At 37.5% G+C, this 14039-nt stretch overlaps 1 protein-coding gene across 5 annotated transcripts in view; it reads left to right on the plus strand.

The window, feature by feature from the left end:
* LOC137290225 (grainyhead-like protein 1 homolog) overlaps positions 1-13775 on the plus strand; it is a 56280-nt gene extending 42505 nt beyond the window's left edge. For all 5 annotated transcript variants that reach the window (XM_067820969.1, XM_067820968.1, XM_067820967.1 and 2 more), the window contains exons 5-18: positions 825-967; positions 2895-2989; positions 3251-3318; positions 5290-5401; positions 5564-5661; positions 5844-5900; positions 7493-7591; positions 8145-8211; positions 8321-8454; positions 9147-9190; positions 10942-11042; positions 11171-11256; positions 11584-11645; positions 11996-13775. In XM_067820969.1, the coding sequence (XP_067677070.1) occupies positions 825-967; positions 2895-2989; positions 3251-3318; positions 5290-5401; positions 5564-5661; positions 5844-5900; positions 7493-7591; positions 8145-8211; positions 8321-8454; positions 9147-9190; positions 10942-11042; positions 11171-11256; positions 11584-11645; positions 11996-12122 (1293 nt within the window). In that variant the 3' untranslated portion in view covers positions 12123-13775. The remainder of the gene's footprint in view (positions 1-824; positions 968-2894; positions 2990-3250; positions 3319-5289; positions 5402-5563; positions 5662-5843; positions 5901-7492; positions 7592-8144; positions 8212-8320; positions 8455-9146; positions 9191-10941; positions 11043-11170; positions 11257-11583; positions 11646-11995) is intronic.
* The last annotated feature ends 264 nt before the right edge of the window (positions 13776-14039 follow it).

Genomic DNA, 14039 nt, shown 5'->3' on the forward strand with positions numbered 1-14039 from the left:
GAAATGAATATGTTCTCATTCAAACTGAAAAACACGAGCTGTCAAGGCTTTCATTTCCACACTAAGGAAGCTCACTTCGACTGTTGTCCTCGTAGTATTCTCATGGCGTCGCTTGACATATGTCTCGAGCGGTTGTAATACATTACACGAAGTCATATCGGGGAATGGAGGTAAGACAGTGATATGCAATTTTTGTCATATTCTCGTAAGTATTTTATGTATCTATATCATGCTATGTCCGATAAAAGCAGAACAGTGGAGGCTTTACAACAAATTCAGTTCCTTCACTACATCAGCTGTTAATGATATCAACGAACAAGTCGTTGTGCTTGAAATCTGTGTTCATGACAGTCATATCGCAATGTCGTCACTTTCCGCCATCAAAACAACTGATCACAACCGTTCATGTTGTCCACAATCAAATGTATGTCAGAAACCATTAACAAGTTTGTTTCTGAGCGCCACACAGGTCTAATACAATCATATCGCGATACCTCATGTGTTTGATTTGTGGTTACCAATGCAGTCGATCATGACAGTCAGACCACCGCACAACGAAATAGATTGTTAAGGGTACACTGGTAAGTTCATCTTCAAACGAGAGCTATATAAATTAGTCCATCGTACTCCAAGAACGCAATGTTTACTTTACCATATATTTACCTAAGCCCATCCAGGCAGGTATTTCTGATGAAGATGCTTGTGTTTGAGGTCGATAGTATGTCATGAGCCGTGTCAATAGCACGTCTCTGTCTATCTTAACTGATCAATATTTGCTCGGCTATATTTGCAGGCACCATTATTGAATCTCCTTTCTATTTTAGTGCGTGAAAGATGCAAATGGAAACTTTGATGCGGCGGCCGTGAAAGAAAAGACGGCGACCAAGAAAAGGAAATCTGTGCCCATGTTCGTAAGGCAATATTCGAACCCGGACAAAGCCTGCAGTTCAACCTACATACCTAAAGTGTGAGTAACATACCGTCCTATTGAGACTTCACCTTTGACAGTCGCCCCAGGTTATAGATCGCAATCATTCAGGCATTGAAATGCCTGTTTTGACACCTTATTGAGTGATACCTGCTATTCACGATCAGTCAGGTCAACATTGTTTGACATCGGGAAACATTTTCATTGTGGATTAAGATGAAGGGGAATTTATATCCTTGGGTAATTCTACTACCTACGGATTAGTAAAGGCCCCAGGTGGAAACAGTATCTCACATTTCATCTGACCTCCTCTCGGTCATAGGGAGAGTGTGTTTTAAATCGGTAACAGAATCAAGGAAACAATTTTAAATTTGTAGTCGTGGATTTGGTTCAGATGAAGGGGTGGTGGTTTAATCTAATTTATCTTTTTGATCTTATTGATCTATCCACATGGAAATGCCACAACGAGGCAAATGTAATTATAAGGCATTGACTGTTGCAAGGTTCCATACTCCTTCCAATCCTATTTCTATAAAAGTATGACTTTACGTTGTGACGGGTATCACACGTTCTCTGCAAAGGGCAATGAACCTTTACATTATCAATTAATCTAGAGAGTTTCCCTCTGGCATTGATGTCAGTAGACACTTAGCCATTGTTTAGGGTCACAACCTATTCCGGGACAGAAAATAAAACACACAATCGGTGACATCGTGTCAGTGTCAGCTGGAGAGAAACAATATTTATTGACAGACATTGATTACAAACAGCTGATCACTAAGACTCCGTGACATTTGATGGATTACTTATTGGGAAGTTGATTATTGAATTCTATTATTATTTTTCACCAGTATACGGCATAATATAAAACACAAACTGACCAAATATTTAATGTGAGTTTTTAAAACAACATTTTTGTTTTGATATGGATAAACATACAGTATATTGCAAAATGCAACTACTTTTATCAATAAACTTTGTCCCACATTTGGTAGTTTTATATCTCGACTAATGCCTCTCCACCAGCATCTGTTCAAATAAACAAAAAACATTCAGAATCCTGTACAATTCAGTTCTTTGAAATGTATCTTAGAGATTTATATAAATATTTTTAAGGCGATGGATACATAGTGTTCAGTTTTCGATTTGAAATACTCGACTAATTCGTTAAACACTTGTTAATGTTCTTTGCCTAGTAGATGGCACAGAACCTGAAATCTGGGTCAGGGTGATCGTAATACTTATAAATCAGTTACTGACTTTGAAACCAGATGAAATTAAATTCTGGATCCCCGTGGCTTCGGGAAGTAGTTTGACTGCATTCATACTCCTCACTGCCGGGAAGAGCTCCACCAAACACATTAAATCTCAAAGCCGCTTTTCGAAATTATTAACCTTTTTGAACCTGTAGAATCGTCTATGAAAGGTTAGCGTGTTTGCTTTTGGAATTGAAGAAGATAATATATGTTATAAGATTTTGAAACGAGGTCTCACAGGGATTCTATTGCTGGTATTGTTAACGTTGTCTATTCATGTTTGCAAACAAGGGTAGTGTAGTGTAGTGCATGTGCTTTAAAACAGAATTACCTAATTTGTCATCTTAATGGATGTTTAGAACATGCTTCCTTTCAAATTGTAATCGTTTGCGATCGTATTATACGTGAATCTATTTTTGATAACGATGGCGATAAATAAAATGCATTATTCCGTTCACATTGACAGTTTTTGTCACACAATTAAGGACCAAAATAGGATCGCTATCTATTGACCGTATGAATAGTTCTTTCGTGTTTAGATTTGCAAAGACATGAATAAGTAATATTCATAATATGCTTATATGACAAAAAAATTAATGATATAACTGAGTAATAGTACATATAAAAAATGTCTTTCAATTGGCATATTTGTTTTTTATAACGTAAAGCACATCAATGGAGCGTATATTGTTGGCTTTTATGAATTGCAGAGAAAAGGACATCACTGGATACAAATACTTTATGGAGACCCCCACATCCACCACACAACGTATTGAGGAGGATCGAGTTACATACTTAAACAAAGGTAACTAAAGGGACAGTGGATGCTCGTGTTTGCTCGTCAAGCCTAAAGCCTGCGTTCGATTTTTCACATGGTTGTTGCCTCAACTTCGCAGCTTTGGAGAAAAAAAGAAACTGAAAATGTTGTAACTTGCGTGAAGTACAACCGATTTTACTCACCGATACAAATATAATAACTATTTATCAATAAATATATGCCTTTGAATTTCTGATCAATTTGTTATGTTTCGATGATACAATATAAATGTTGTTTTCTTTGTTTCAGGTCAATATTATGGTTTGACGTTTGAGTTCAATCCAGCCTTCACGCTTCCAAAGAGTGCTACAGTAAAGGTAAAGAAAATCAAACTTGAAATAGTATTAGTAGAAATACTGATAACGAGTTTACATGGAGAAATCTAAATACAATGACAATATACTGAACGGCAAAAGAAACGCTAGCTTCGAAAAAATTAAATCTCATAAAGTAAACGTCCATGTTTATGTCTCCTATTTAAAAACGTGGCCAAACAACAGAGTTCCGTTTCTTTTGCTGTTCAGTATATTACAGACGTTGCTTTTCGAATATCCCGAATGCCATGGCTACCTTGGACGAAACAATCGTTATTCGCTATGTGTAACAATTATGGTGTAAGCATATTATGAATGAGTCATTTTATAGAACAATCAGTCTCGCGTTTTGTATGTCTATATCAAACTGGTGTGCCATATTCCCACAACCTACTCTTAACCCAACCCACCCCTTCAAATGTCTGCATAACAAACATTTGGACTTAATAACGCTGTATGCATGCTGGAAACGCTAGATATTAACGTAGATAGGGAATGTGTTGAGATATCCGCAGTATATGTGCCACTATGGTGTACGTTAGCAATATAGCTTCCTCTGTGGTCGATTTGTATGGACTTTACCCAAGTACTGAAATATACAGCCAAAACATCGTGAGAGCGTTGTCGTTTACGTGCTTGACAGTGACGGTTTTCGCCACAATACATCGTTTTGTATGTCAACACGTTTACATTAAGGATTGGACAATAATCGGGAATCCATCATTGTCGCAGACTCTTTCCTAATGGGGCAATGTACCGATTGTTCCGTAGCAGCACAGGAACTAGATGTCTGAATAATTAGTGTTCTGCTTCAAATGTACTCAAGGGACCTTTCGGGACCTACCCAAGCCTGGGGAGAGCGTGTGATCTCTTGCGATCACAGAACCAAACACTGTTCATCTCATTCTAGCTGTTTGTCAGTGTTCGGAGCTCGTCCGTCTTGGCCTTGTTTGGTGTCAGATGGGTGAAGGCTGTCACGTGATTGATCATACCTCGGCCTGAACTTCCAACAGGGAGCAGACGAGAGATTCTCTTCCCTTTGTGGCTGGAACGCCCACCGCAAGAGACACACCCTCTCAACGTCTTGAGAGTGCATTCATGTACCAAGCTGTCGCTGAGGGGTTGAAAGACCCACGTACTTTCTGAAGTAGGCAGAGATGTCCTGTCTAGCCGTCCATTCATCCATTTGATTAAGTGAAAGCCAGGGGAGAGAGTTGTGGTCTTGAAATAGATGTGACCATTCATCCATTAATGTGGACTGTGTACACCTGTACTTGTTGTGCTTACATAGAGTCCTACTATTCAGGCTGAGCCAATCTGTACACACTACCAGTCGCTTAGTTTGGTATTCACTTTGTTAATGCATGCGAAATATAACTCCACTCACACAAGCTTTTTAAGTTCTGACTTCTGACAAATATGTCAAACCTGCTTCAATAGTTTGCCTTGCACCAATTTGCAATAAATGTTTTAAAGTTTCAAACTTTAACTCTTAATTATATACAAATGTACAAAAATGTATTACTACTAAGCCAAACATCCAACAATACATCATTATCACTATTATAATACTGAGGTGTCATATTAGTCTTGCAACACCGAATAACATAATCCATACAAAACGTAGAGATAGATTTTGAACATTTTACAAGGTTACACTCGGAACCTCGTTATGTATAAATAACTCCATCTGCTCCACATCTGTTCATGTATAAGGCTTCCCAACGTTGTCCTTCATAGCATTTTTTCATGGGGATTTTATAGGCACATAAAATGGAATCGTACAATGGATTTTGAATTTTGCCAGAGGCATGATTGTAGAAATTGTGTTATCACTTTAATGTACCTGTGGTTTTATAATCGTGGTTGTCCCCCGCTTAATATTGCCGGAATATTGCTAAAAGCGGCTTAAAACTAGATTCATTCATTTTCTTTAATTCTCAAACAAAGCATTATTCCCATCTTTTTCTACAGTCTGTCATCATGCTGGTTTTCCGAGAGGAGAAGGGCCCAGAGGAGGAAAAGCGAGCCTGGGACTTTTGGCATGGCCGTCAGCATAGCTACAAGCAGAGAATACTAGATATTGGTGAGTATTAGACGTGAATATAAATACTATATTATATACATTCCTAGATAAATAACAGATGATGCTTGACACGTGTATTATTTTGAAGGCCTAAAGTTTCGTTATAAAAAACAATTCATCTTGAATTCTGGATGTACTACAAATTTACAAACTGTTTTCCAGATACAAAGAACAGTCATGGTATTTCGGCCAGCTCCATTGAAGAGATCTCCTGTAATGCTGTTTGCGTTCGATGGAATCCAAGAGAGGCTCCAGTCAAGGTGGGATACTACTCCCTTCATTGTTATTCTTCATTTTTACTATAGAGACGTTAGACATATACCTTGCATACATACATGCATGTCTACCTATGTGTATTCCTGAATTGAATTCAATTATAGATTACATTAAAGATTGTCTGAATATGATATGTGATTAAAGTTTGAAAACTATTCATTCACAGGTTGCTATAGCAGTCCATTGCCTCAGCACCGATTTCAGTAATCAAAAGGGTGTTAAGGTAGGTAACATATCGATCCACATTATCAAAACCCCCTTGAAAGTGGTGTGTCGTCACACCGGGCTCGACTCCAGGACCACTGTGACCTTATAGTCGTGATCTTAGCTATGTGCCCTAACTAAATATGCTCAATAGAGATTTCAAATAAACAATCGCTGCAGATGAGCGCACAGAGTGGGTAGGGTTGTGGACACAGGGAGCAGATCTTCATTACTGCCACAAAACGATTCTTTAAAGAACCGTGTTTAATGTTAAATAGTAAAGCACATGTGTAGAGGTAACAACGCATTTAAACCTTTAAATAAGTTGACTATTATTCCCCCTCGGACAAAGTCTATTTATGGAGATGCATGAATGCATAGATACGGTTAAAATATATATATATATAAATATATATATAAAAACCTTTCTTCCCAATAGCTACTATCAGATATTAGAAACTGCTTATTAAAGAGGAAAGCTGTTTCGAATCATCCTCATAGTTATACATATACCGGCTGTTCCAATTGGATGGGCTCTGGAATATGATTTCCAGCCTAATTCCATATACCAAAACCAGGTGACCTGTAAAACCACCCTTTAGCTATGAGTATAGTTATTAGGTTCCATTTCATGAATAAACTTTCATATTACAGGTCAGTGACATATTTAGGTCACTTGACCGTTGACCCCACCCGTTGATGCACTTAACAACGTCTCCTGTAATTATCCAACCACTGGGTACTTCAACTCTATACCCCTCCTGTCGGCCATGTTGATTTTCCTTTACACGAACAATCCATTGTCAAGCATTTCTAAAGGATGTTTGAGTGAAGATTCACAACTGAGATACTCTTGCTTGGAGAGAAGTGAATCGTTCAAATAAAAATTGCCTTGATAGCTATGCATGGCGGAAATTGAAAAGGCGCAATGATTATGGATAATTTAACCTCGTTCACGTTTTCCTGGCGAGGTGTTATCAAGGCGCTTCTGGTAGGGAATAATGGCGTCACTGTTTGGTGGAAGTTTCCCATTCTTTGTATGCGTCTAGAGTTACTCATAAGTGACATGGGTTGTGTTCGGAGTGACAGGCATCTTAGGAGCACTCATCCCGTCACATAGGTCAGATCAGAAAGGGAACTAAAGCTGACAGCCATGATCAGGGGAAAAAAACACTGTCGCAATTACACTAGATATTTAGCAGTGACTTAGGTTGTGAAGATTTATCCATCAGTTTTAGCCCCCTCCCCATTCTTTGTAACGTCAATCCCGTGCTTCAATGAAGACATATTGAAGAATGGGTTTAGGTTTACGCAGCTTAGCAATAGACTAGCAATGTCACGTCCGAAGACACCAGAACTGGGCTTTCCACATCGTACTCAAGTGGGAATCGAACCCGGGTTTGCTCACGACCGAACGCTTTAACCACGAGGCTACACTACCGGTCCTCAAAAGCTACAAGTTAAAAGAAATGAGAACATGGGCGGTATTATGGCTCACTGTATTTGCATTTTGTCTCATCTTTTTCTCGTTGTTCCCCATGATTTTCACCTGTATATTTTCCTCATGAATATATTTTCAATCATTGCTATAAAATGTGTGTTTATTTCCAGGGAATCCCTCTTCACATTCAGATTGACACATACGAGAACAACAAAGATTCCCATCCAATCCACAGGGGCTACTGTCAGATAAAGGTGTTTTGTGATAAGGTGAGTCTTTATTGGAAAACATGTCGCAGTTGTCAACGTCGCTTCACGCCAAACCATGCGAAACAATGACCTGATCCGTGTTTTGACCTGTTTCGTTTCGTTTATCGTCCACACGTGAGTGGGTTATTTATGTGATTTATTTTTCTTTTTACGTCTCTCAGTGTTTCGTTATGGAAGACCAGAACTGTTGAAAGTCACTGCAGGAATTAAATATGGGTTTTCTATCTACAGATGACTAAAACACATTACATTCTGACAAATCTAATCCCTATATTGAATCTAAAATCTGTCTAGACGCTGAAAAAGTGCATTTAAGTTAGCAATTCATTGCAAATGTGTTTTCTGGAAAAAATATATAGTGTGCACTTCCCGATCCAATGGATGCAGTGGAGTATGACGTTTCTAAGTAGTTTGTATATACAATCACTGAGGCAATAACACAATCAAATATACATATATTATTTTATCAATCATATACATTCACATATTTGTATTGTTTGTTCCTGCGTTGCTTGTTTACATTTCATTATAAAGCTCCTTCTCCTCACTATAGGGTGCCGAAAGAAAAACGAGAGATGAAGAGAGGCGGAAAAACGCACGTGGAAAGATGGAAAATGGCTGTAAGTGTCAAAATATGAAACAATAAAATCTTCACGATATTCAGTTTAAAAAAATACCACAAATATTCGTTTTACTTTTGTTATGTATTTTCACGAACTTTATTTTCAGCGCGGAAGATCAAAGAGGAAGTGTATCATTCGGCCTGTGACCGGTCCGAGTTCTACTCCATGGCTGACCTTGAAAGTACTCCGTCCATCTTTAACCCGTCAAATGGCATCGACTCTGAAGATTTTTTCCATAAGGTGGGTAATATGGATAAAAATGAAGAAAAAAATTAATTTTAGGGGCGATAAATTTACCTACTCATAAAGGAAGTCACAGGAAGGTGGGGTTGGGCTGGAAGACCTTTTTACACTTGACCTATATTCGTTGTGTAGGAATTCCCATTCTGTGGATTTGGGATTAAGCAGAGCTCCGAAAAGGTTCTTGATAATTACCTTAAACTGTCTTTTTATTCAAGTTTTCCTTCATGCCTATGCTTCGTTGGAAAGCATTAATTTCAGAAGCAATAAAACCAAATGCAACCCCCGCATTCAGATCAAATTACCAACTTCAGATTCAATACTCGGGGCGTTGCCTATGAAAACAGCCTATGAAAGAAACAAACTCTATTATGTTAAGATGGAACTCCAGATAAACGAATTCCTGCCCTCCATGGGTAATCACAAGATTGTGGTAGCAGAGTGTAGATTGGTCTCACATTTAAATATACGGGTGGATTAACGCCACCGTTACACCCTGTAATTATGTGTGTTATACGAGATCGTAGTATGTACAATGTCTGTCTCTTCGGGCAAGGGATTCGTTGGAAAACATAATGGGAATACATCCCTACATCAGAGATCCCATGACCGATCTGAATGAGGATCGGGTGCTTTTAATTTCCGTGGCTGATATTGTCTAAGTGTTGTAAGAGTATTTTTTTCTTTTACAGGGCAGTTCCATAATATCAACCTCACACGACGAAGATTGTTCTAGGTGAGTTATACTTCATCATTTTTTTTCTCTAGAAGAATACTTCAATGTGTATATGAGGAGGCTAGCGAAGGGCAGTTGTTCTTTTTATAAGAAATGATCCATCAGCATATTCCCCCATTGAAGCATGTAATTTCTGAGCTTGTAACTTCCGTCCACTGTTTCTAGATCCTTGTTTTGAATTAGAAATTACTTCATCACAGTAGGTTTCAGTGCCGTTTAGGAAAATATAGATGAATACAAAGTAAACTCTTGAAAACACTCACACAGTCATCATAAATATAGCGTTCCAAAGAAAATAAACAATCTGTTTATCTGGTGTTGCCGGGGTTTGATCAGGCTCTTTAAAACTTCCTTGCACCTGGTAATACTTGACGCTGAAACATATGTAGAATATGTAGTACCTAGTAAGAAGTTCTACAGTGAAATATGGAAATCTCATGTTTATAGATCCCCATCGTGAAATCTATCATCTTCTATCATATTAGTCCTTCAGGAATGTAATTTATCAATCGGATTTGTCGACAGGTGATAGTTCCCCCCGTTCTACACGTTTCCACTGACCTAGGGATTAAGTTATCTCCCCTGTCGTCACTCGTTAATGTCCTGTCAGTGTCTGAGATCTCAAAGGCCTATGTTATCGATAGACTAAAGAGCAATGAAAGATAACAACTAATTACTATCTCAAGCATCGACATGTAACTGCGACAACAGAATTCCATCATGACACCCGCTACAAATTGTTCTGTTAAGATGTTGAGACATGGTGCTTTCGACCTGGATATCGATTCTGTTCCTTTGTAGTTTGGGGTGTTATCATATTCCCTGCCTTCACGTACCGATGTCGAATTATTCGTCAAGTGTAAAGTTGCCCCGGTGTCTGGTATCTCGGCTTAATAACATATCGTATGTTCTGTATTATTGAAACAAAGACTTACTGGCTCTCTTAAGATAAAATCAATTTTCCAAGTATGTGAAAACATAACCTTCCCTCGCCCACGCATGTCTCACACTTCTACTTGGAAGTACTTCGTGGGGTACAACTGTTCAAGCTGGGAATCGAAGATTAAGCCTCTACTCCGCCCACTCAGGAGAATCATACGTCGTTTCAACGTTGACGTATATCGACTTAGAGCATTTAAGCGATATGAAGGAGTGTAAATATTACGGGGCTGGTCATGTAACAGATATTGTTTGGTGTTTGAATACCTCCTTGGCTACCACCTATCGCGAATACAACGACCAATCAAACCCATGAAAACTAGAAGAGCTGGTGGTGATTTATTGGAAGTTTTATGTTGTGGAGAAAGAGTCCCACCCAAGAAATAATATCTTGGTCTTGTTTGACGTGGGTAGCTCGAACAAATTATCAAATTAAATCACAAGGCATGAGCGTTGAATAATCATGATCAAGACGATCGGCTACATCATAAAAGTCTAATTTATTTAGGTAAAGACTACATACCAGATAATTACAGTTGAGCATTACCACGAAGCTCTCGAAAGCCTAAGACCTCGTAACCTTTCTCGTAGCCTCCGTACCTCCTATACTGTAACATAAGAAGTAGGAATGCTACGAGACCTTAGGCTTACGAGAGTTTTGTGAAAGGGGCCCCAGATAATTACAGTTGAGCATTAAAGGAATAATGTTTGAACGAATTGAATGACGTGTATATATTAACAGCCCTTTGATTAAGTACAAAAAGTATGTTTTGACATTCAAATATATTAATTTAATTTTGTTTTATTTCCAGTCTGAGTGGAGGTGATGACTTATCCCGCAGTGATGAGTTCTATCCGCCCGCAAAGCGCCAAAGACGAACCTCTTGCAGTCACTGTATGGACATGCCAAAGAGTAAGAATCGTTCCAAAGCATTTATCTGTACCAGATGAAGAAATTAATAAAAAATCAATAAGTAATAAAACAGAATACGTAAGTGAACCACTTTGAATCATATATTACAATGTAATTTTGTGTTTTAGTTTTGCTGTACGTTCGTGAACAACACGAGAATGTCTTCACGGCACTGTTACTACGACAGCCTACTATGCTCGGACTGCTGAAAGCGGTATGTATACCAAGATCATCATCATCATCATCATCATCATCATCGAATCATAATCCGAGTTCGTTAGTAGTCTTTTCCAATATCCGAGACTCAGGAACTGTAACACGTATTTTGAATGGTAGTTAGGGGTAATGGTTCATGTGCTGGTATTTGCGTGCACTTTATCGGTACTTTATCGTGGTTTATATGAATGAAGATTTTCATCGTACATACAGATTTACAAATCAGATTTTATTGACTTTACAAATCAATTTAAGAGATGAAATATGAAAAAGGTTACAACCTGTTTATTTAATTATTCTGTCATGTTTTTATTTGTTTTCCCAGATCGAGGAGAAATACCACATACCAACTAAACAAGTCAAGAATTTCTACAAGAAGTCAAAAGGGTATGTCAGTTCTTTAATGTGAACTTCTGAGTTTTTAAAATGTTTGTGAAAGCTATTTTGTATGTTCATAAAGCAGTAGGTTTTTTTGTCAGTAACAAGCACGTCTGGCCATTCACAACTTAAAGTTACTGATTGTTCAAGGCGTTGCTGGTCTTTAAGCGCTAAACAGCCGTTCATCCTGTCTTACTCCTAACATATTGAAAATAAACACCCTTACATCTAAGTAACCTTTCTCAGAACGCACAAAATGATTAAAATATTCGCCATTCCTTACATATAGCAAACACGTTCAGCCAGCACGAGCCACTAACTTAAATCAAATGCTGAAATATTTGCCTTTAATTTTTCAGAATCTATGTGAAAATGGACGACGACATCGTCCGCCACTACTCCCATGAATCAACATTCATCATAGACATAAATAATGTGAGCGAGGATCAGAAGGAGATAATTCTGGTCGAGATTGACCCACAGTGACCACGTGCGCACGTCACCACCACTTACCAAAGTGAAATCAGTGAAATGGACACTAATGGTTTAGAGTTATCTCCCCTGAATCAAGATGGCGGAAGTGTGTGGAGGCCTGCACGGGCCACGTGACATGTCTCAGACTTTTAAGCGGATATCGGCGGCAGCAGCAATATTAAGAAAGCTAGTCATGACAGTTTGAACGTAGACAGAGACGTCAAGGAAATGACGTGTATATGAGACACTTACCCTTACAGAAGGATAGCATATCATCAAAAGCGCCTCCATTTCAACCTATTCTCCGGCCATATTGGAATGTGTATCTATGTAGATTTTCTCTATGTTGTCATTGTATTGTGAGACGTACGTTATCACAGCAAGGAGCACAAGATCCAAACATGTCCTACCCAAATTCACAATGTGCTATTATGTACTTTAACGAGTGATCTGCAGTAACTGCTGACGGACATACGCCAATGGTCCGAATTTTCATATCTTTTTAGACGTATTTTATTATTATATTATGTGACCCTTGTTAACCTTCCATTTTTGAGAATTTTATATATTTAAAATATACATTACGCCACCGACTGAAAATGAAGAGTTGTACATAGTCTATTGTAAATAGCTGTAGAAATACGAACACTTATGTACATTATTACATTGATATATATTATATCACTAAAAGTGCCATCAGATCTCGCTACGCAAAAAGTAATTTTCCTTTACAGAAAAATGGTAAATTTGACCTTTTTTACAGAAATTCACATCTTTTCTTACCATGGCTATTACTTTGAGAAGGTACATATTTTGCGCAGGGTTCATTTTATATATGTATACATCTCATGACAAACATATCGCTCGAAGCAGCAGGGTATTGTTAGAGCTACGTATATTTATGTTTCTTAATATAGTCTTTATTGAAACCTGTGAGACATAGACAGAATTCACCATGACAAAGAAAAGGTAATTTATGACGTTTTACCCCCGGGCATTACTCAACAAAATATTTTGAACAGTGTGTACATAAACAAATTACAAATTAAGAAAACTATATGGAATTATTACATATATGATTGGACATGCATATGTATTGTTTCAATGCCTTCATTTTAAATTATAGTTTTTTATTTTGTGGAAAACCGCTTCTTTATCTTAAATAAAATATATATGTATATAGAAATATATCTCTTTTTTCAAACTTTCATTACACAGTAAGATAAAGAAATTTAAATGTTACTGTTTTTTATTACTATTTAAGAATAGATGTAGAAATAAAGTTTCATTTTTTTAATACTAAATCCGCTCTTTATATTAAATATTTCATATGAACACTTGTTTTAAAATTATGTGAACCGTCTTTAATAAAATTCCTGTAATCCCAATTCTGTGTTACTGTAAGAAGATTTTATGTCTCCGATATTAAGGCCGGTTACACATTGAAGGCCGAGCCTCATGACGTCTCCTCTATTGATCTCATATAGTGTATGCTGAACCATAGTATCATATCATCATAGTAATGACACATATATAGTCATAGGTTCAGAGATATATTATGTCTTTGATACTGATATGCCCTCGTGTAAACAGTGTTGTGAAATGATTATGTATATGAAAATGTTTAGTACTTTATTTTTAAACAATAAAGTATATGTATAAGAATTATGGCTCTGTGATTTCTTATGTTATTGTGTTTTCTTTTACCAGTGAAAAGGTCACTATAACATCTGCAGTGTCTGCAAGGTTGAGAATGTATATATGATGATTTAAGAAATACTGAGATCACATTAAGATCGCGGTTTCACGAGTTCAACCTATGCAATGATATTTACACCCATGACAACACTGTGAAGAGTGAGTGATTGCCTGAGTATGGCATTAGGCCGCTTTTAGAAATATTCCAGCCACATCACAGACGCCAGAAAT

The sequence above is a fragment of the Haliotis asinina genome, chromosome 7 (assembly GCF_037392515.1).
Source record: "Haliotis asinina isolate JCU_RB_2024 chromosome 7, JCU_Hal_asi_v2, whole genome shotgun sequence".
Classification (NCBI taxonomy): Eukaryota; Metazoa; Mollusca; class Gastropoda; order Lepetellida; family Haliotidae; genus Haliotis; species Haliotis asinina.